This window comes from Lolium perenne, chromosome 2 (assembly GCF_019359855.2).
Source record: "Lolium perenne isolate Kyuss_39 chromosome 2, Kyuss_2.0, whole genome shotgun sequence".
Taxonomy (NCBI): Eukaryota; Viridiplantae; Streptophyta; class Magnoliopsida; order Poales; family Poaceae; genus Lolium; species Lolium perenne.
In genome coordinates, this window is record NC_067245.2 from 36,656,896 (window position 1) to 36,682,070 (window position 25,175).

General features: G+C 44.1%; 1 protein-coding gene across 1 annotated transcript; it reads left to right on the top strand.

Annotated features, from left to right (window-relative positions):
* Positions 1–5: 5 nt before the first annotated feature.
* On the top strand, positions 6–18,280 carry LOC127331815 (serine carboxypeptidase II-3-like). Its single transcript, XM_051358017.2, has 7 exons — positions 6–547; positions 637–899; positions 988–1,245; positions 1,852–1,973; positions 17,495–17,587; positions 17,672–17,777; positions 17,957–18,280. The coding sequence occupies exons 1-7, from the start codon at positions 25–27 to the stop codon at positions 18,128–18,130; spliced, it is 1,539 nt and encodes a 512-aa protein (XP_051213977.1). The 5' UTR covers positions 6–24; the 3' UTR covers positions 18,131–18,280.
* Positions 18,281–25,175: the final 6,895 nt, after the last annotated feature.

Below are 25,175 nucleotides of genomic sequence, written 5' to 3' on the forward strand. Positions count from 1 at the left end.
CGCCGACGACACAGAAGCAGCGCGATGAGGAGGACCGATAAGTTGTTCTTGCTGGTGGTAATGCAATGCCTCGCGCTGGGCTGCAGCACGGCGGCGGCTGTGATCAGGCCGCGGCGGCAGGGCGACTACCTGCGCCGGCTGCGCGGGTCGTTTTCAGCACGCCAGTCGTCGTGGAAGTCGTCGTCCTCGCTGCCGGCCGTGGAGGAGACGACGGACAGAAGAAAACCTTTACCGGCGGAGGCTGGACGCAAGGAGGCCGACCGCGTGGAGGCGCTGCCCGGGCAGCCGGGCGGCGTGGACTTCGCGCAGTACGCAGGATACGTGACGGTGGACGCGGCAGCCGGGCGCGCGCTGTTCTACTACCTCGCCGAGGCCGTCGGCGGAAACGGCAGCGGCTCGTCGTCGAAGTCCAAGCCGCTCCTCCTCTGGCTCAATGGAGGTCCCGGGTGCTCGTCGCTGGGGTTCGGCGCCATGGAGGAGCTCGGCCCGTTCCGCGTCATGAGCGACGGCAAGACGCTCTACCTTAATCCCTACTCCTGGAACCACGGTACGTACGCACGTCGATCAAACGCCATCTCCGACTCTCAGTGCGTGCCATCCATTGACATTAGCAAGTGACGAGCGTTAATGGTGCAGTGGCGAACGTGCTGTTCTTGGAGAGCCCGGCAGGGGTGGGGTACTCGTACTCCAACACGACAGCGGACTACAGCTCTAGCGGGGACGGCCGGACGGCGGAGGACACGTACGGTTTCCTGGCTAACTGGATGGAGCGCTTCCCGGAGTACAAGGGTCGCGAGTTCTACATCACCGGTGAGAGCTATGCCGGCCACTACGTCCCCCAGCTCGCACACGCCATCCTCCGCCATGCCTCGCCGGCCATCAACCTCAAAGGCATCATGGTACGTAAGTAATTGGTTGGTAGACGATCGTCAAGCTCACACACTAGTTAACTGCTAAGCTTTTGGTGCCTGCTGAACGACCATTAAGATTGGGAACGCGGTGATCAACGACTGGACGGACAATAAGGGCACGTACGACTTCTTCTGGACGCACGCGCTCATCTCCGACGAGACGGTCGACGGTGTCAACAGGAACTGCAACTTCACCGCCGGCGCCGCGTCCAACAAGCTCTGCGACGACGCCTACAGGTCGGTCGGCGAGAGCGTCGTGTATATCGATAACTACAACATCTACGCACCAAAATGCCAGTCGGAAGGACTCATCACGCCCCCTGTCACCCCCTCGGTACGTCATGGTCAACATATATACTCACTTACTATAATAGGGCGGCATGCTTGATGAGCACCCACAAGGCCACAACAAACAAAGAGCATTCCATCCATTCCTTTTTATAAGACGACCTGCCAAAAGGGGAAAGAGGTTCTACTCATCAGTCATCACTTACAAAGTTACAATAGTGCAGTGTAGGGAATCAGTGATTATATTTGTCGTGACTAATGGCACTAGGCATTGTATTTTAAGCCACCCCGATCGGTTGCTTCAACTTTCGTACAAGCTTGAGCTTGAGTTTGACCGAACTTAATATGCGGAGTAATATAGAATGGAATGAATGTGTTGGTACCGACGTCGTGATGGAAAAGAATAAATATTTAGCACCGTGATAAGGCGCTACCTCGATATCCAAACGGAGCATGGGCTTGACTGTCATGACATTGTGTGAACTTGATGTCTAGACTAGATATGGTATTGGGTCGATGTTTATTAAGTTGATTTACGTTGATTCATTAGTGTTGGGCCCTTCCCAAAATGGTATTAGTAAGGATAATTAACTTGTAATATTCATTTTTCAAGTTTGGTGAATTTGAGTTAACTTTGTTCTAATGTGGTTAGGTTGAGAGATTTGATCCGTGCACAAGTTATTATGTGGAAGCCTACCTCAACAAGCCAGATGTACAAAAGGCACTCCACGCAAACGTCACCCATCTCGATCGCCCATGGTTAGCTTGCAACGAGTATGTCCACCCCTCACTAGCATACTTACTGTTGTATTTATTATTGTGCGAAAAAATATAATATCAGGACCTTTGACATTATTTTTCTTAAATAGAAAGAGAATAGTTTATCATCTTAATCTAAATATTATAAAATATATGTCTTTGATGGTTTAACTGCAAGAACAATACAAAATTAGATAAAAGTCACACAAATAGGTGAAATAAAAGTAGACAAAAAGACACGACAAGCAGATTTTCCGTGAAACAACTTTGCACGCATGTTGCATGTGAAGATGTACAAACGAATTTTTTACTTGGAATTTTTTATATTTTAAAATATGTCCAAGCTGCATTTCAATAAAAGTAGCATATGGGCCCAGGAGCCAAACAACACACTCTCAATATTTTAAATGAAACTCTTATCGCGACAGAAAATGGCATAGGCTCCACGTTCTTTCTTGGAGCAAAATCTAAATATGTGTCTTTAATGGTTTAACTGGAAGAACACTACAAAACTAGATAAATGCCACACAAATATGTGAAAGAAGGATAAATATAAACGATTTTTAAAAAAGAAGAAGGAGCGGGTGTTGAATTTGTCACTTCTTGTCAGGATGCCTCGCAAGCAAATGTACGGTGAAGGTATGCGTTTTGTTTCGCTCGGATCACAAGTGGCTACAAGACTTTTACATAGATTTCAGCCCACTTGCATGAGTAGTGGTCCTACTCCTTTCTTTAATTCATATTGCATCAAAAGGAAAGAAATGATGTCACAAAGATGAATCCAACAAGTTAGATGGAGAACTCAACATGTGTATGAGTGGAAAGCTAGGAGAATGCTCTAAATTGATATTGCTTTTTTTTAAACGAAGACTTTAGCTCAGCTTTATAAATAAAGCCACACACAACAAAACCATACAACACCGTACTTCAACTTTAAAACACACCCACACATCGAAAGGTACAAACACACAATGTCTTGAAACATCCACGTCCACACATGAGGGAAACAAAAAAGAACCTAATCTCTGAGTCTCACATATAGGCATCGCAGCAATCCCATCACTTCTTCGAAGACTATTTATCACCCGTCTTGCTAAGCAGCTTCCAATCCTGCAAGTAAATTGTCATTTCAAAAATACAGTCCGTTGGTTGGGAAATAAATAAGTCTTATCAATTGTCATTTTATTACGAATATTCCACAGCTTTCTAGCACATAGCCGCCACACAGATTCAAACAATCATGCATGTCTGACCTGGCAGACTTTGCAAGATAGCTAAAAGGTCCCTAGCCCCAGCCGGATTCCAGTCGTCCCCCAGAAGGTCCCTCACACATGCCACATGGATTTGGCAAGGGCGCAATGAAATAAAGTGTGATTCAAGTCCTCGAACACCCCACATAGCACGCACATACCGTTAGATGGTCCATGCCTCTTCCTAATTTGGTCGCTAGGCGGTAGCTGATGACCCACAAGTATAGGGGGTGTATCGTAGTATCTTCGATAAGTAAGAATGTCGATCCCAACGAGGAGCAGAAGGTGTTGACAAGCAGTTTCGATGAAGGATTCACTGTAAATGCTCACAGACAAGTATTCAGGGGGTTTTGATGTAACAGATGAATAAAGTACGAGTAAGTAAAGTGCGAGAGAAATAATTGCAGCGAGTGGCCCAATCCTTTTTAGCACAAAGGACAAGCCGGTTTGTTTACTTATAATGACCAAACGTTCTTGAGGACACACGGGATTTTAGTCTAGTGCTTTCGCTTCATACAGCCTTAAACTCTGAGATCCTGTGATCCCTCCTGCATCGATATACCAACGGGGGCTCAGGTTTCTGTCACTCCGGCAACCCCGCAATTGGCAAACGAGTACAAGATGCATTCCCCTAGGCCCATAAATGGTGAAGTGTCGTGTAGTCGACGTTCACACGACACCACTAGAAGAATAACACCACAACTTAAATATCATAACACTGAATACTACTCAACCATGATTCACTACTAACATTTAGACTTCACCCATGTCCTCAAGAACTAAAAGAACTACTCACGAGACATCATATGGAACATGATCAGAGGTGATATGATGATGAATAACAATCTGAACATAAACCTTGGTTCAATGGTTTCACTCAATAGCATCAATAACAAGTAGAAATCAACACCGGGAGAGTTTCCCCTATCAAACAATCAAGATCAAACCCAAATTGTTACAGCGGTGACGAGATGCAGCGGTGGAGATGGCGGTGATAATGATGGAGATGATGACGATGGTGATGGAGATGATGTCCAGCTCGATGACGGTGACGATGGCATCGATTTCCCCCTCCGGGAGGGAATTTCCCCGGCGGATTCCTGCCCGCCGGAGAGCTCTTTTCTCTCTGGTGTTCTCCGCCCCGCAGAGGCGGCTGTGACTCCTCGCGACTATCCTCTGTGGCTTAGGTTTTCGGGACGAAGACGTACGCGAAGAAAAGGAGGCGAGAGAGGGCTGTGGGCCCCCTCCTCACAGGGCGGCGCGGCCAGGCCTTGGGCCGCGTCGGCCTATGAGGTGGGCCCACCTCGGGTCCCCTCGGCTCCCCCTTCTGGCTCCCTTCGTCTTCTGGAAAAATAGGATTTTTCATATAATTTCCGTCAACTGCTGATCTTCCGAAATATTGCATCCTGACGGTGCTTTTTCCAGCAGAATCCTGGCTCCGGTGCGCGATCTCCAAATAATCATGAAATATGCAAAATAGATGAAATAACATAAGTATCATCTCCAAATATGAAATATATCAATGAATAGCAGCAAATTATGATATAAAATAGTGATGCAAATTGGACGTATCAACTCCCCCCAAGCTTAGACTTCGCTTGTCCCCAAGCGAGCTGAGCTCAGTAAACAAGACCACATGTTTATGGAGTGAAGAGTCGATAAATAAAATACGGACAAGAAGCATCATATTAATTCACACAAGGCATTCTAGTGAACAACTTCCTCATATAATTCAACTTGAAATAAGTATAAGGTAATCACAAATAAAGGTGCATAAGGAATCATAATTGGTGATGGCAAACTTTGTTCTTGGTCAGAGAACGGTTAACGGATTATACTTATCTATTGAGCAGCGCTCTCATGTTAAAGTTTATATGGCTCATTTTGCATACTCAATCATAATGATCATTGATAACTTCCAAAGCTATATTCATTTAGATAAAACTTGTACTAAACAAGAAAGAGTAAAAGACATGATGAAATAAATCACAATATAATAGTTTGATCGCAACAACTCAAATGCTTGCTTGAGATGGAGGGAAATAGGTTTACTGGCTCAACATAAAGTAAAAGATAGGCCCTTCGCAGAGGGAAGCATGGATTAAATCATGTGCTAGAGCTTTTCAAGTTTTGAAATCATATAGAGAGCAATCAAGTAAAGTTTTGAGGGTGTTTGTTGTTGTCAACGATCGGTATGGTACTCTAACCCCCTTGCCGGACAAACTCTCAAAGATCGGCACCCATAAAGTTTTATTTTTGGTTGACACTCCTTCCAACCTTTGCTTTCACAAACCATGGCTAACCGAATTCTCGGGTGCCTGCCAGCAATCTCATACCATGAAGGAGTGTCTTTTTATTTTAGTTTTATTTGGATGACACTCCTCCCCTCCTTTGCTTTCTCAAGCCATGGCTAACCGAATCCTCGGGTGCCGTCCAACAATCACATACCATGGAGGAGTGTCTATTTTGGTTAATTAATTTGGGACTGGGAATCTCATTGCCAGCTCTTTTTGCAAAGTTATTGGATAAGTGGATGAAGCCACTAGTCCATTGGTGAAAGTTGCCCAACAAGATTGAAAGATAAAACACCACATACTTCCTCATGAGCTATAAAACATTGACACAAATAAGGGATGATAAATTTTGAATTGTTTAAAGGTAGCACATGAAGTATTTACTTGGAGTGGCAGGAAATACCATGCAGTAGGTAGATATGGTGGACACAAATGGCATAAGTTTGGGTTCAGGTTTGGACGCACGAGAAGCATTCCCTCTCAGTACAGGTCTTTGGCTAGCAAGGTTAATTAGCAAGCATAAGAGTTGAGGGAAACAAACGAATATACATGTGATAGAAGCAATCATGCATCTTTCTTGCAAGCACAAACAATTTTAACCTCAGAATACTAAGCTAAGAACTAACAAGAAAGATAATAACATATCTACATGTATTTCCTCTTCTCTACTTAAAACTCAAAGTGTTGTTGCTATTGACCAATGCTAAGTTTGCCAAAACCAAATAGATTTACTCAATGCTCCCAAAGTGATACCAATACTTAACAACAAGATCAATCATATAATAGAGATTGCAAACTAAAATAAGATGTGCAATATGTAAATGATAAAATTTCTCATTAATATTTCATAACGATAACTCACACCAAGGGATACATAGATAACCAACTAAAGAGAGATACTTCCATACCGCAACACATCTTATATGATAACTTCCCTACTCATGATATGACACTACTTGATAATATAAAGTAAAAGATAGTGATGATGTGATACCGCGGCACTCCCCCAACCTTGGAACAAACCAAGGGGATGCCAATACCGATGATGAATTACTCCTTTGGTGGTGATGGTGATAGTCCGTTCCTGCGTTCCTTAAGGATATCCTTCAGCTTCAGCTTCTCAATTTGGCAATTCTGCACTAAGACTCGAAGAGATTCTTTGTTATCTGAAAGTGGCGGTGGCGGCCTTGTGATAGGAATTGAGTAATACTCCAGCATTCTGCGAAGTCGGTTATTCTCCTCAAGAAGTATCTCCACTTCCCTTCTCAGCGCACGGTATTGATCACAAAACTCATCGGTAACCCGTAATGCTTCTTCCACACAAGGGAAAGAGTCGAGGCTAAGAGCAGGCGGTAAAAGTCCCTGCAAGTTATGAGAAAAAGAACGTCCAGTGTTAACCGATCCCACCAATATTGGCTTACTCCCCATAGTTTGCCGCTTCCTTTTTATTGATGACGTCTCCTCCACTTCCTCTTTGAATTCTTCTTTCAGCTCGAAACCTTGAATATCCTCCTCCATAGGCTCCTTGTCTTTGTTGTTGGAGACCATGGTGCTTCTAGATTGAAAATAGATCCTGGCAGAAACAGCTCGAAACAAAACACGTCGAGAAAACGATATACGGACCTCCAGGGATCCGGGGGATTATATAGCAGTAATTTTTACGTCAGAAGGAAAGTATCAGATCGAACAAGAGTCGGAGAGGGACAACGAGGCGGTGTCCTCATAGGGCGGCGCGGCCAGGCTGGCGCCCGCGCCGGCCTATGGGGGCACGCCCTCGTGCGTCTCCTCCACTCCGTTTCGATCTCGTAATTTTTCATATTTTCCAAAAACAGCAAAAACATTGTTCGGAAAGTGAATCGCGGACTTTTCTTACCGTAATCAAGTTACCTATTCAAAGTCGGATTCTGCAGGACTGTCAACTTGACTTTTGATGAAAGCTTCCGGAGTTACCACTTGGATAATATCAACATCTTCAGTATAAGAATCTCCAGCGATATAATGCTTGAGTCTTTGTCCATTCACTACCTGTGTGGCATTACCTTGAAGAGAGCTAATTTTAATTGCTCCTGATCGATAAACCTCATCAATGACATATGGTCCTTCCCATTTTGAGAGTAATTTCCCTGCAAAGAATGCGAGGCAGAGACCGATACAATAGGACTTTATCCCCAACATTAAATTCTCTTTTGATAATTCTTCTATCATGCCATTTCTTAACTTTCTCTTTAAAGAGTTTAGCATTTTCACAAGCTTCACTTCTCCATTCATCTAGAGAACTTAATTGCAACAACCTCTTATCACCGGCTAGTTTAGGATCTTTGTTTAGTTCTCTAACAGCCCAATAAGCTTTGTGCTCTAATTCTAAAGGTAAATGACAAGCTTTTCCATAAACCATTTTATAAGGTGACATTCCCATGGGGTTTTTATAAGCAGTTCTATAAGCCCATAGTGCATCCTTCAATTTAATAGCCCAGTTCTTTCTAGTTTTATTAACAGTCTTTTGCAAGATAGACTTAATCTCTCTATTTGATAGTTCTACTTGCCCACTAGTTTGAGGATGATAAGCGGAAGCAATTCTATGATTAATACCATACTTAGCAAGAGTTTTTCTAAAACCTCCATGAATAAAATGAGAACCTCCATCAGTCATAATATATCTAGGTACTCCAAATCTAGGAAAAATAATATCTAAAAGAATTTTTAAAGAAGTCTCACCATCAGCACTTTTTATGGGTATAGCTTCTACCCATTTAGTAACATAATCAACAGCGACAAGTATATGAGTGTTACCTTCTGAAGAAGGGAAAGGACCCATGAAGTCAAATCCCCAACAATCGAATGGTTCAATAACAAGAGTATAATTCATAGGCATTTCATTGCGTCTGGAGATATTACCAACCCTTTGACATTCATCGCAAGATAAAATAAACTTCCTTGCATCTTTGAAGAGAGTTGGCCAATAAAATCCTGATTGTAGAACCTTTTGTGCGGTTCTATCTCCGGCGTGATGTCCTCCATAAGCACTACCATGACATTTACTCAATATCTCCTGTTGTTCATATTCAGGAACACATCTTCGCAGAATACCATCTACTCCTTCTTTATATAGGTGTGGGTCATCCCAAAAATAATGCCTCAAGTCATAAAAGAATTTCCTCCTTTGCTGAGCTGAAAAGGTTGGAGGCAAGTACTTGGAAACAATAAAGTTAGCATAATCAGCATACCAAGGACTGTCTCGCGAACTCACCTTTATTACAGCCAATTGTTCATTTGGAAAACTATCATTAACAGGAACAGGATCATAAGCAATATTTTCCAATCTAGACAAATTATCAGCAACAGGATTATCAGCACCTTTCCTATCTACAATATGTAAATCAAATTCTTGCAATAGAAGTACCCATCTAATAAGCCTCGGCTTAGCATCTTTCTTTGTCATAAGGTATCTAATTGCAGCATGATCAATATGAATCGTGACTTTTGAATCGACAATATAGGATCTAAACTTGTCACAAGCAAAAACTACAGCTAACAATTCTTTTTTAGTTGTAGCATAATTTCTTTGAGCAGCATCAAGAGTCTTGCTAGCATAATGAATAACATTTAATTTTTTATCTACTCGCTGTCCAAGAACAGCGCCTACAAAGAAAATCACTAGCATCACACATAATTTCAAAAGGCAAATTCCAATCAGGAGGTTCAACTACAGGAGCAGTTGTTAAGGCTTTCTTTAGAGTTTCAAAAGCTTCCTTACAATCATCATCAAAAACAAAAGGTACATCTTTTTGAAGAAGATTAGTAAGAGGCTTTGAAATCTTGGAGAAATCTTTAATAAATCTCCTATAAAACCCAGCATGACCAAGAACACTATGAATACCTTTAACATCCCTCGGATAGGGCATCTTCTCAATTGCTTCAACTTTAGCTCTATCAACTTCAATACCTCTCTCGGAAATTTTATGTCCCAATACAATTCCTTCATTAACCATAAAATAGCATTTCTCCCAATTAAGAACAAGGTTAGTTTCTTCACATCTCTGCAAAACTTTATCGAGGTTTCGCAAGCAATTATCAAAAGAATTTCCATAGACAGAAAAATCATCCATGAATACCTCTACAATACTCTCGCAAAAACCATGAAAAATAGCAGACATGCATCTTTGAAAAGTAGCAGGAGCATTACATAAACCAAAAGGCATACGTCTATAAGCATAAGTTCCATAGGGACAAGTGAAAGTGGTTTTCTCTTGATCTTTAGTTTTAACAACAATTTGTGAAAACCCAGAATAACCATCAAGAAAGCAAAAATGAGTATTTTTAGACAACCTTTCTAGCATTTGATCAATAAATGGTAAAGGGTAATGATCTTTCTTAGTAACTTTATTAACTTTTCGAAAATCAATGCACATTCTATACCCTACAACTACTCTTTGAGGGATGAACTCATCATTATCATTAGGTACAACAGTCATTCCTCCTTTCTTAGGAACACAATGCACAGGACTAACCCATCTACTATCAGCAATATGATATATAATACCAGCTTCAAGAAGTTTTAATACCTCATTCCTTACCACCTCCTTCATCTTCGGAATTAGACGACGTTGATGTTCAACAACAGGTTTTGCATCATCTTCCATATTGATAGCATGTTGGCAAATAGAGGGAGAAATCCCCTTCAAATCATCAAGAGTGTAACCAATAGCTCCTCGGTGTTTCTTCAATATTTCCAGTAACCTTTCTTCCTCAATATTTGAAAGCTTAGAACTAATAATAACAGGATATATTTTCTTATCATCAATATGAGCATACTTAAGATTATCAGGCAATGGTTTTAAATTGAAAACAGGATCCTCCTTTGGTGGTGGTGTTGTACCTAGATCTTCTACCGGCAAGTCATGTTTAAGAATAGGTTGACGAAGGAAAATTTCATCAAGCTCATTTCTTTCTTCCCTAAAGACTTCACTCTCACTATTCTCCAAATGTTGCTGCAAAGGATTATTAGGAGCAAGAGCAATAGACGCACACTGTTCAACTCTAAAATCATTATTAGGCAAATCAGCTTTATAAGGGGTTTTGACAAATTTAGAGAAATTAAACTCATAAGACTCACCAGCAAATTTAGTCAAAATTTTCTCTTTCTTGCAATCTATAATAGCTCCACAAGTATTTAGAAAAGGTCTACCAAAAATGATAGGACAATATTTACTAGCAGCAGAACCAAGTACCAAAAAGTCAGCAGGATATTTAATCTTACCACATAGAACTTCCACATCTCGAACAATACCAATTGGAGAGATAGTTTCTCTATTAGCTAGCCGAATAACCACATCAATATCTTCAAGTTCACAAGAACCAATTTTGTGCATAATCTCCGTGTAAAGCTCATAAGGGATAGCACTAATACTTGCACCAATGTCACATAAACCATAATAACAATGATCACCAATTCTAACAGAGAGCATAGGAACACTAGCTTTCCTAGACTTATTAGGATGTGAAACAATATTAGAAGCATCTTCGCAGAAAATAATATGACCATCCTCCACATTTTCAGTCACAAGATCTTTAATTATTGCAACAGCAGGTTCAACTTTTATTTGTTCTTCAGGTTCTATAGGTTTCTTTTCACTTTTATGAACCGCACTATTTATAACAGAGTACTCCTTCATTTTAGCAGGGAAAGGAGTTTTTTCAATATAAGCTTCAGGAATAACATGATCAACAGTTTCAATTACAACACATTTGTTTATAGATGAATCTATTTTATCTTTATACGGTTCGTGATACTTATCAAAATTCTTCTTAGGCAATTCATAATGAGAGGCAAAAGCTTTATAAAGATTTGCAACGACTTGAGAATCAAGACCATAAGTAGCACTAATATTACGAAATTTATCAGTATCCATAAAAACCTCAATGCATTTATAATCAAAGTTTATACCTGACTCTCTATCTTTGTCGTTCTCCCATCCTTCAGTATTCTCCTGGATCCGATCAAGAAGGTCCCTTTTAAACTCTTCTTTGTTGCGTGTAAATGATCCAGAACAAGAAGTATCCAGCAAGGTCTTGTCTTGAAAAGAAAGTCTTGCATAGAAATTATCAATAATAACATTACCAGGAAGCTCATGAATGGGGCATTTGAGCATTAAAGACTTCAATCTCCCCCATGCTTGGGCAATGCTTTCTCCATCATGAGGCCAGAAATTATATATGCGGTTCCGATCTTTGTGAATTTCACTTGGAGGATAGAATTTGGAATAAAATAAAGGCACAATGTCCTCCCAATTAATAGAATCCCTATTCTTCAGCAATTTATACCAGTGCGCTGCTTTACCAGACAGCGATATAGAGAATAGTTTCTTTCTAACTTCATCCATAGCAATACCTGCACATTTTAATAACCCGCATAATTCATGTAAAAACAGTAAATGATCACCAGGATGGACAGTTCCATCCCCTTCATAGCGGTTATCCATAACACGTTCAATAATTTTCATAGGTATTTTATATGGTATTACTTCCTCACCTGGCGCCTCATCCACTACCGTTGTAGTAGTAGTAGATTTCCCAAATAGAAATTGAAGAGAAGATCTCTCCATAATGACTTATAGCAAGAAAGCGTAAATAAAATCAGCACAACAATAAAGGTTTTCCTTACCAATTCCACTTACCAATAGCGCTTCACTCCCCGGCAACGGCGCCAGAAAATAGTCTTGATGACCCACAAGTATAGGGGGTGTATCGTAGTATCTTCGATAAGTAAGAATGTCGATCCCAACGAGGAGCAGAAGGTGTTGACAAGCAGTTTCGATGAAGGATTCACTGTAAATGCTCACAGACAAGTATTCAGGGGGTTTTGATGTAACAGATGAATAAAGTACGAGTAAGTAAAGTGCGAGAGAAATAATTGCAGCGAGTGGCCCAATCCTTTTTAGCACAAAGGACAAGCCGGTTTGTTTACTTATAATGACCAAACATTCTTGAGGACACACGGGATTTTAGTCTAGAGCTTTCGCTTCATACAGCTGATTAATCTTCATTGTTTTGATAAGTGTTGTGTGGGTGAACCTATGCTAATGTACTGCCCTTCCTAGGACTAACACATATTTGTGATTATACCCCTTGCAATCATCCGCAAATACAAGAAAGTAATTAAGATAAATCTAACCACAACCTTAAACTCTGAGATCCTGCGATCCCTCCTGCATCGATATACCAACGGGGGCTCAGGTTTCTGTCACTCCGGCAACCCCGCAATTGGCAAACGAGTACAAGATGCATTCCCCTAGGCCCATAAATGGTGAAGTGTCGTGTAGTCGATGTTCACACGACACCACTAGAAGAATAACACCACAACTTAAATATCATAACACTGAATACTACTCAACCATGATTCACTACTAACATTTAGACTTCACCCATGTCCTCAAGAACTAAACGAACTACTCACGAGACATCATATGGAACATGATCAGAGGTGATATGATGATGAATAACAATCTGAACATAAACCTTGGTTCAATGGTTTCACTCAATAGCATCAATAACAAGTAGAAATCAACACCGGGAGAGTTTCCCCTATCAAACAATCAAGATCAAACCCAAATTGTTACAGCGGTGATGAGATGCAGCGGTGGAGATGGCGGTGATAATGATGGAGATGATGACGATGGTGATGGAGATGATGTCCAGCTCGATGACGGTGACGATGGCGTCGATTTCCCCCTCCGGGAGGGAATTTCCCCGGCGGATTCCTGCCCGCCGGAGAGCTCTTTTCTCTCTGGTGTTCTCCGCCCCGCAGAGGCGGCTGTGACTCCTCGCGACTATCCTCTGTGGCTTAGGTTTTCGGGACGAAGACGTACGCGAAGAAAAGGAGGCGAGAGAGGGCTGTGGGCCCCCTCCTCACAGGGCGGCGCGGCCAGGCCTTGGGCCGCGCCGGCCTATGAGGTGGGCCCACCTCGGGTCCCCTCGGCTCCCCCTTCTGGCTCCCTTCGTCTTCTGGAAAAATAGGATTTTTCATATAATTTCCGTCAACTGCTGATCTTCCGAAATATTGCATCCTGACGGTGCTTTTTCCAGCAGAATCCTGGCTCCGGTGCGCGATCTCCAAATAATCATGAAATATGCAAAATAGATGAAATAACATAAGTATCATCTCCAAATATGAAATATATCAATGAATAGCAGCAAATTATGATATAAAATAGTGATGCAAATTGGACGTATCAGTAGCCTACCCCTAAGCATTTGCCAAAGGAAGATTTTAATTTTAGTTTGGATTTTTTACCTCCACACTTCCCTAAAGTGTATCGTTGCCCACCTACCATACAACTGGCGATACATGGAGCTCGTAGAGAAACATCCCGATGCTTCTAGAGCCCATGAGACACCGTACCTCTCCTCATTAAGCTGAGTTAGTTGAAGTCATGGAGGAGATTGTCCCAATCAATAACCTCCACCGTTACCAAAACACGTTGGAAGCCAGGGGCCCAACAGCCGTCCAGTCTGGCATCCGTAACGAAGATATCCAGGTCTGAACAAATGCCGAAGAGAGCCATATAGAAATCACAAAGTGGCCCCTACCCAACCACGAGTCCGTCAAAACCTTGTGGTTCTCCCATTGCTAACGTGGAATCTCGCCCCGAGCTTAAACATGTGTTTGATCTTTTGGATATTGTTCCACACCTAAGAGCCTTTTCTTGGAGTGGTCCAGAAGATATCACCGTCCACGAGGTACTTAGCCCGGATGAGGTTCGCTCAGATGCCCTACTCATCTTGTCCTAGCTTCCAAAACCATTTTGAAAGTAGAGCCACATTCATGAGCATCGCGTTCAGAATACCTAGACCCCCCATGTCTTTGGGCTTGCAGACAGTGGCCCACCTAACCATGTGGTACTTCCATTTAAGGATGGAAATTTTACCCACGGGTACCCGTGGTACCGTACTTGCATGGGTAGGGTATGGGTCAAGTTTTATACCCATAGGTAGTACCATAACATACATGTTAAGTAATAGCCTTATACCCATGTATATACCCATACCCTACCCATTTATACTAACATGTCGACCTACGCAACTAAATAAAGAAGTTATTGAGTTTTTGAACCTATGTTAAGTTGTCATTAATTATGAGTAGTCATGTGATTCGTCTAGTCTTGTTATCTTATGATCATGAGTATGTGGTTTTGATTTCTAATTTTTTTATAATTGTCATATACTCAACTGAAACTAAGTGTTATTGAGTTGATGTAATTGATTTTTTTTGACAAATGCTATATCGATGAATGTAAATTGTGAATAACTTATATACTATTTGATCTACCCGTATTCACCCAATGGGCACGAGCAAAGTTGTCAGAATCGTGCTTATGTATCGGATCAGAACCTAATGGGGGGATCACAAAACATATGACATTAACTTTCAGAATCGTAAAATCTTAGATTCTAATTAGCAGAATTGTTGAATCGTTCCACTCAATTTAGACCGTAAATCCGTAGAATCGCATAGGTGTGGGTAGAGTATATGGGTATGGGTACATATAGTATTTTCTACCGGTTGACTATGTGGGTATGGGTATAGATAGAATTTCCTACCTGTTGGCTATATGGGTATGAGTATGGTATTGATCTATCTTGTCCGTACCCTACCTATTGTCATCCTTACTTCCGCTTATGCCCAACGCCTTTCCAAAAAGGATCTACACCTAGACTTATCCATGGTGGCATGTGTGCCATCATACAGCAAGAAGAGGCACATCACAAAGGTGGGGAGGCTCAACAAGCAGGCATTTGTCAGCTCCAATCTCGCCGCCGAGGATAGGAACTTCCCTTGACAGGGGTCAAACCTATGACCCATCCCTACCGTCAAGGGCTCCCATCTAGTGACCAAATTTGGAAGAGGCATGGACCATCTATCACTCAAAGGTAAGCCAAGATAAATGGAAGGAAACACACCAAGCTTGCAATCTCAAGGAGTTGCCTCTTGTGGGGTCTTGGGTACTCATTTTATATTTGTAGATAGGTGGTGGTTTCCTTCCTCTTTAGTAGGCTTCCCACTCCTAGGCGTCCACGACTAGAACTCTTGGTCGTCTTCCTTGACTACTCACGATCATTTCGTTGACATGCAAGGCTTTTCTTATAAATCCGAGATGCCTTTCAATTGGTCTTCGTGCAACCGGTAGGATCACTCCTGCCTACATTTTAGACTCACTTGGTCCATATACGGCATACACAATACTGGGATTCGGTACAATAACAACCACTGAACATTCTACAAAATGTAGAATGATGCCCATTATTGTCTCCACATTGAAAATTAATACTGCTTGCACTACTGACCGCTTATCCAACTTGTCCTTCGTACGTGTCCCCTCTTCGAAAATGTCATAAAGATTTGGATTTTCAACCTCCTTAAACACATCTACCAATGGTATTGATTGCTATCAAGGATAAAAAGTCTCACAATAACACTATACACATCAATTGATGCTGAGGCCGGGGAGATCCCCTATTTCAAAAAAAAAAAAATACATAAAACCATTGATTCAATTGTAGATTCTGGATAAACTCCTCAAGTACTCATAGGTTGATTATTTTTTGAAACACAAGGCAAAAGGTTTGATTGTTCCATTAATTAAGAAAATATTATTGCCTAATTATTAATTTGCAGAAAATCGGGCAAAATCTGATACAACAAGGACATGATCCAGTCTCATCGGCGGCATGGTTAATATAACAACAGACGCAAACCAGACAAGCAAAAATTAATATGAGGAACCACCCCACCGATGTAGCTGTCCTCACACCTCTACGGAGAGAAGTCGTGACTAGTACGAAACAAGCATACTCATAACTCTTAGTTGATGTGAAGAAGCAAGCACTCCACATGACTCTACGTCTATTTATTCAGCCAGCATGCCAGACAACATCGAAGGCAACCTTATCATCCACATGACATGAGGTCAATGCCCCCAAAACCGCTAACCTCTCGAGGCCATCACCCTAACTTTCACCACTTTGTTGTGCCCTACACTGCATGCCGACACCGCCTTCCAAAGCCCACCACCTCGACATGCCACTGATCGCTTTGGAGCTGCAATGTCGTACCACCTAGCTTCCTATAGCCAAGGCTATCTCGTAGCCAAGTACTGTAAGACCACTTTCTGGGCCACTGCATGCCTAGACATACTTCTTGACTGTCCTCACTGGGATGCGCTGACCAAGACGGCAACCAGATCATCCCCATAGCTCAAAGTTGTGAGACAAGTTGTGTCAAGTTGCAACCATCGCTCATGGAGCAACCATCGCACACCTGGCCGAGGCCGCCACCTAAGCTCACATTATTCATCTGGAGCCTTTGCTTCGATATATAATGCCCATGCTGATAGAAGAGCCCCACGTGGCAGTAAACTGACCCTCCAAATTGACGCATGTGATATCTTTTACCATTGCCTAGGACTTCAAATATCTTGATCGATAAAATTACTAAAGATATTAGAAAAAAATGATAGAGCTTTGCCGTTGACTAGGATTTCTATATGTCATTAAAGCTTCATTATTAGTATGTTTGTAGGTTTTACTTATATTTGCATGTATCTATATTATTATGTACTAAATGATTATGTCGAATCATATATAATTTTATGCCACAGGACTATTTTGGTTTTTGAATTATTTTTCCTAGAGTTCACCCTACCCCAAATTCGTCCTCAGCCACTGATGTCACGCAGAATAAATATCTATCACCTTGCGTGTATTTATAAGGCTTCTTACACGCCCTGCGTGGATTTATAAGGTTTTTTTTTCGTCTTGGGAGTCTGTGGTTGCATGATTGGTAGATAAGCTTGTTTCCCATGCTGAAATTGACTGAATCTTGAGAACCATGATCGATCACATTCACATCCATGCTGAAAAGAGATGATAAAATCTAGTTTATCTTCGTCCCACCATCACCATGGCATAATTAAAGGATAGTTTTGCCCATTTTCAGTGAGGTTTTCAGAAGCTGGGTCGATAGCCCCACAACTATCTTGCCGATTATCCCGGAGCTGATGAAAAACAACATCAGAGTCTGGGTGTACAGGTACGCATACATGATACTAGCACCTTTCAGATTCGCATGCTTGAATGTAATCGTGGTACATTGAATGATCACGGATATTCACAGCGGAGACACCGACGGGAATGTGCCGGTCACTTCCACAAGATACTCTATCAACCAGCTCCAGCTATCTGTGGCTGCAAAATGGAGGCCGTGGTTCACCATTACTCAGGTGCTGACACTCATACTCAGCTCTTCCGCCGCCCTAACTTGTTCGCTGTGACAGCCAAGAAAACACGACATACACATGGAATATTTGAGATCTTGAAGCTCCAATAAGCATTATGATCTGTTTTTTGTGTGTGCACGGACTAGGCAAATATAATGATATGTTCAATCTTGTGAACTCAGGGTGCTGAAGAGGTGGGTGGGTACGTTGTGCAGTACAAGGGCAACCTCAGCATGGTAACCGTGAGAGGAGCAGGCCATGAGGTCCCCAGCTACCAGCCGCAGCGAGCGCTTGTGCTTGTCCAGTGTTTCCTCGCGGGCAAAACGCTCCCTGGCTGCAAGAAATGCCTACTGTAGGTGTAGGAGAACTTCCGTTCAGTACAAGGAATAAGCAGAATCCTATGATACTACATAGGAACTCATGCACTTCGCAGATCAATCAACTGCAGGTCAGCAGATGCTTTTATATAGATAGAGTGAGCAGATCTGAATATTGTTCGCGAATATGGCATGCTGAAAAGCGGATGCTGCTCCCATAGAATGGAAATTTGTATTTGGTACTGTACTACAGAAGGAGGAGTAGTGTAAAATCTGTATATTTGGCTTAAAAGGAGGGGCGCTACAAAAGGAGGGGTATTGTAAAATCTGTAAATTGGTTTACAAGGTTGCTGCTGGCTTGAAGCTTAGGTGGCGGGTGTTGTCTAGATTGAATCAGTGACTTACCCTCAAGGAGTGTACATCTCTGGCTTTATACATGCAGCATGTCTAGAGTTTAAAAACAGTCTGCTAGGACTTTATTTTAGAGTGTGTCTTCTATTCCAAGTCGATGTGGCATTCGCGTCTAGCCTGTTGAGTTGTCGTGCTGAGCCACCTCTTTCATGAGCCACGTTTTACCTCCATGAGAATACATGTGTCACTAGTGGAAAACAGGCCTTTTGATCCGGGTGGTTAGGGCCTTTTGTCGCGGGCGGCCAGCCGCGACAAGCAAGGCGCGATAAAAGGGAGGTCTTTTATCCCGGGTCGCTTACGACCCGCGACATAAGGTCCACCACGTGGCAGCCGCGGGGCGCGCAGGGCACAGGCCCTTTTGTCGCGGGCGGTATTACCACCCGCGACAAAAGGCCCTCTACGTGGCGCGCGCACAACGCTGCTGCTTTAGGGTTTGAGGGGTGCAGCACCCCTCCCCCCCCGCCACCGACCGCCTGTTATTTCATTTTTTTCGTTCGAAAATAAAAGTTGCATATATTTGTACGCTACTAGAAGTTGTACACGTTCATTCATTATATATATATAGATCGATCAAACAAATATTGGAAGCAAAAGTCGATTCCCCTTACACATATTCGTAGATTCCCTACATATATATACATGGAGCTCACGATCGACAAACGGTACTAACGACCGTCTATTTGGAGGTAGAGCATCTATTTGGACTAAACAAGCCTTTGTTGTTTATTACTTCTCTAACCAAAAGTCCCGCCAGTTCCTCCGCGATTCCTAGTGCGTGTTCCTTTGGTTGGAGTCTGTCCCGCATGAAGTCGACCTATATATATATATACGAAAATGAGATGAGTATGACTATATCAGTCTTGATAACGAAATATTGATGATAATAAATAAAGTTGTGAATGTTATTGCTTACGTCGAATTTATTTTTGTTCTGCTTCTCAGTGGTTAACATGCGAATGGACTCGCAAACGTAGTATCCACATAGATTCGTCCCTTGTGGCTGCTGGGGGCACGGTACAGGAGTAAATGTTAGCTTCTTTGCAAAGGTAATCTCCTTATGATGATTCTTCAAAGCTTGCCAAGCCCTGCCAGGCAAAAGAATGATTGAATGAGTGGATAATTAATTGATATCTCACGAAAGATAAAGCGCGGCGATGAAGGAAATTACACTTGGAGCAACTTCTGCAAGTCCTGGAACCCGTCCAGGCCTCTACTCAGTGGGTCTTTTACTTCAACTATTCCCTTATCAGGTTGAATGTCTAGTAGAATCCAGTGGAAGCTGCACATGTTATGCATATACGTCAGGAATTACACTTAACATCGAGTAAGAAAAATTGAATGTGCATAAAAGATCATTAAGACTCTCACTCGTAGTTGTAAGGAAACAATATTGAATCACAGAAATATTGCTCCCCCAAAAACCTTAGTAGGTTTCCCCCCGTTTCTTCGCGTTTATGCTTCACCGTTTCAACATGTATTTTATCTGGGTCAACAAACCCAACATTGATAATATTATTACTTTTGCATTCACTGATCTTCAGTCTGCATAAGAGAACCCATAAGATATAATGAGTATATATATGCAATGAAAACGAACATGAACTGAATGAAAATGAACTTATATGTAGTTAACAACTTACAAGCAATAGCAACTCATGAGAGATTTGTCGAGGGCTTCTAGATTGAATAACTGCCAGAGTTCATTCATCTCAATATGGATCTCCTCCTTTCGGTAGTAATATTTCCATGGTATACTCGCCACGATGTACATTATGTTCTCCTTGCATGCATCAAGGTACCACTGATGCAAATTCCACATATGTGTTGGCAGTTTATGCAGCTGCTCTCTGCTGACCAAGTCGGCCCCGTAGACAAATTTAGGAGCTATATCAGCAGTGGGTATTGCAGCATCTGCTGCAGACAGCAATTCCTCCACGGTAACTGAACAAGCAGCCGCTAGCCTTGCAGCTTCTTCCATATCGATACCACCATGATGTTTCTGGTACAGCTTGGGAACATTAAGCACTTTGAGTGCTGGGATCGATTGTTTGGGCTGAGCACCGAGGAGGGGAACTTCCTTTCTCTTTTTGCCTTTTGTCGTTTGCTTTGCCTTGAGGGGTGCACTTGTTGAACTTGACTTTTTCTCATCTGCACTTCTAGCTGATGATTTGCTCGTGCCAGCAATGTCCTTCTCCTTAGCCTTTTCATCCTTCTTTTGGTCAATTACCTTCGCAAGAGTGCGTGTATAGTCATCCTTCTTCTCGTGTAACTCATACTGCGATGGTGTGTTCAGAAAACTAGTAGCATATTCTATTTGCTTCTCTGTGTATGGCTCGCGCTGGAGGTTTTGGCTTATGAAAAAAATCATAATTGTATTTCTTAACAATGGCATCATTTTCCTCCGGGGTACGATCGTAAGGACGGGGGGGAGGAACCTTTGGTACTTTTGGGAGGGGCGACTTCTTGCGGACAGGACTCTTGAAATGCTTCCGGCTGGGTGCATTCCGAGTCTTAGTGGGCGGAGGCGGCGGCGCTGGAGATGGAGATGGACTACCGATGTCGTGGTCGACGTCGTACCCACGGGGTGATGGTGGCGACATGTGATCAGTAGGAGGAGGTGATGGTGGCCTGCGATCACCTGGAGGAGGTGATGGTGACCTGCTTGGGACGACCGGTACTAGGTGCTACCCAGCCTGGCAGCCTGATGTTCTTCTTTTCCCGAGAATGATTTCTCCCGGCACCTCTCCGAGTGTAAGCCCCCCATCACCTCCAGGGGATATCGAGCTCCAATGTCTCCCACGACGGGACAACTGAATCCACCCCGACACGAGCATAGCCAGCTGGAATCGGATTGCCATGCCATGTTGCCGGCTCACCTTCAGGTCCAAATGCCGGTAAGACATAGCCGACCGCCACCTTAACAGAAACCTTCCTGAACACCACATGGAGATCACAAGGTGTTTGCTCCTTGATTCCATCCAAGGGGTCGCCAGGACCGGCATCTATCATCATCCGTGTAGGAGGGGCCTCCGAGTCGGCCACGCTGCTGTCTCGTCGCTGAGATATGTCAGCGGTATTATCCGCGGGCGCTGTCCTTTTAGTTCATTTATCTCCCGCTGCTGCTGCTGCTGGTCAAGTCGGCGTTGGAACTCGGCCATCCGGTCATTACGCACCTCCAGTGGCGTTGTTTAGCTCTCGCTCGGCTTCTATAAGTCTCCGTCGGCCGAAACCCAAGCGACCACGGAACACTAGGGCCGAAGCCTCTTGTTCGTCCTCCCTTCTCAGGATTACCGAGGACAAGCGTCAGCAAGTCTTTCTCTCTATCGGGAGCAAACTTTAGTTTTCCCGCCTTTATATCTGTCGTCACTTCAATCCATTTTTGCCTGGGTACCCTAACCCTGGTGTCACTTTCAACAATGTTCCCTGTCTTCATGTCATACTCACAGCCATGCGCGAGGAACCAATTTCGAGCCCTAGTGTCCCATCCTTCTCGCGTGGGTTCTGGAGTGATCCCGTTCAGCTCCATCTCAGCCTCTTGTGCATCCCACTTAGGCATGGCTCTTCCGTAGCCCCCTCGCCCCGTATGATGGTGATATTTGTTCTCGCTTGCATTCTTCTTGTTTTTCGTTGACAGGTTCACAGCCTCCTCTGATTCTTTGTACCTCACAAATTCTTCCCAGTTATGCTCCTGCTTCGCTAGGTAGTTCTCGAATAATGGAGACTTCTTGTCTTTCTTATAATTTTTCCATAACCGGTTCTTATACGCCCGGAAAAGTTCCCCCATCTTCTTAAGAGCCCATTTCTTCACTAGCGCCCGCTGCTTAGCATTCTCAGGCTCCGATCCCAAATCTGGCAAAGTGAAATGTGCCATGAGGTCTCTGAAAAGTGTGTCTTTGTACCTATCGGCAACCTAATTTTCGGACACATTCTTGGTCTTATTCCATTCTCTGACAGTGATCGGGATACGATCTCTAACCACAACTCCGCACTGATTTTTGAACTTCACTCCGACATACTCGGGTACCACCGGTTGGCCTTCCGGTGATATAGCTTCAATTGTGAAGTGGTCTTTTTTGGTCAACTTCTTTGCCGGGCCTCGTTTCTCTATCTTATCTTCGGAGGCCTAAGAGAATACATATAGAATTGCATTAATGCCTCTATACTAATGCCTCAATACATATGTACATATAGAATTCCATTAATACCTCGTCATGACCGGAGCCGTCGGCTTCTCCGTCACAGGAGCCGTCGTCGGCTTCTCCGTCACCGGAGCCGTCGGCTTCTCCATGACCGGAGCCGCGGGCTTCTCCATCACCGGAGCCGCGGTCTTCTCGGTCGGCTTCTGTACCATCGCGGATTATGTCCGCGAACATGTCTTCCTGTTCCAAGTTCCGTTCGAATGGATCCATTGTTTCTGCAAAAGAATTAAATCGATAAGTACATGTTCTAACCCTAACCCTAATCAAACACAAACCAAACCCTAACCCTAATCAAACACAAACCAAACCCTAACCCTAATCAAACACAAACCAAACCCTAACCCTAATCGGCGACACGTGTTTGCGAGAGGGAGAGGGTGTCGGCGACGCGTGTTTGCGAGACGGAGAGGGTGTTGGCGACGCGTGTTTGCGAGAGGGAGAGGGTGTCGGCGACACGTGTTTGCGAGAGGGAGATGGTGTCGGCGACGCGTGTTTGCGAGAGGGAGAGTGTGTCGGCGACGCGTGTTTGCGAGAGAGAGGGAGAGGGTGTCGGCGACGCGTGTTTGCGAGAGGGAGATGGTGTCGGCGATGCGTGTTTGCGATAGGGAGAGTGTGTCGGCGACGCGTGTTTGCGAGAGAGAGAGAGGGTGTCGGCGACGCTAGTTTGCGAGAGAGAGAGGGTGTCGGTTTGCGAGAGAGGGTGTCGGTGTCGGTGGAGAGAGGGTGTCGGCACAAACTAAACCCATAAAGCAAATACATATACTAAAAAACCGTAAATACATATACTAAACATTTTTCAACCTAAAACTAATCAATTACATACTAACTAATTACATACTAACTAAACTAACTAATTACATTACATACTAAACTAACTAAACTAACTAATTACATACTAACTAAACTAACTAATTACATACTAACTAATTACATACTAACTAATTACATACTAACTAAACTAATTACATACGAACTAATTACATACTAACTAAACATTATATACTAACTAATTACATACTAACTAAACTAACTAATTACATTACTAACTAATTACATACTAACTAATTAATAACTAATTAACACAATTAAGTATAAAAAATGAAAAAAAAGGCAGGGCGCCCGCAGCAGAGCGCTTGTGGCGCTACTCGGGCTTGCAGACGGCGGCGGCGGCGGCCCGAGGACGACGCGCAGTGGCGGCCGGCGGCGGCGGCGCAGAGAGGAGGCGCAGCGGCGGCCGAGGCGCGGCGCGAGAGGCGGCGGCCCGAGAGGAAGAGGCGGGGGCGGCGCAGAGGCGGCGGCCGGAGGCGAGGAAGACGGCGGCGGCGCGGCCAATTTTGGCAGCCTGGCGGCGCAAAATCGGCTAAGTGTTGGCCTCCGGGAGTCGCGGGTGGCGGCTCCGCCCGCGGCTCCGCGCTCTTATACCCACCCCCTTTTGTCGCGGGTGGGGGCTTGACCCGCGACAAAAGACCCCCTTTTGTCGCGGGTCAAGCCCCCACCCGCGACAAAGGGGGTCTTTTGTCGCGGGTCAAGCCCCCACCCGCGACAAAAGGCCTTTGGGGCTGATCCGCGGCACAGCCCATCCAACGGCTCTTGCCGGTTGAATCCATCGGGCTAGATGCGTTGGATGGGCTGTGCCACGGATCAGCCCATCTAGAGCCTCTTCACCCTTTATTTTTTGTATTTTAAATTAAAAAACTATTATTTCAATAACTTTTGAATGGTAACTCAAATACAAATGTTTTATATACGAATATTGATCAGAAAAAGGTAATGAACATGAATATGACATCCATATACCTTTTTGCATCTCGCGTCATATGAAACGTTGATAGTCGGGTATGTTTCACCCCTGTGCACCGCCGCCGTGCCACACGTGTCGCGTCCCCGTGCCACGTGTCGCGTCCCGTCGACGCCGTCGTGCGACGTGTGGCCACCGCTTCCACGTGCCTCACCCGCCGACGCCGTCGTGCGACGTGTGGCCACCGCTTCCACGTGCCTCACCCGTCGACGCCGGCGTGCGACGTGTGTAGCCGTGGCTTACACGTGCCATGCCCCGCGTGCGCTATATATAGCGACGAGTGCGGGTGCAACCACACATCGCCACCGCCTCCTCCGCCCATTCATCTCCGGGATGCCTCCACGTCGTCGAGGGGCGTCCGGTTTCCGTGGCGTTCGAGTGCGTCCGAGTGGTAGGTTCTACGCCGAGATACGCGCCGGTGGCTTCCGCCTCACCCTCGGCATGTACAACACGCCGGAGCTGGCGGCGCGCGCTTACGACGCGGCGGCGTGGCGTTTTCGGCGGCCACGGCGCGACATGAACTTCCCGGATGTTGAATCGCTAGAGGAGGCAGAGTTCCTCGCGCCACCGCCGTGCCTCGTCGACGACGAGGACCGTCGACGGCACCGCCAGGTGCAGCGCAGGATCGCCATCGCCGAGCACGACGAGCAGTTGATGCGCCAGTGGAGGGCGCAGT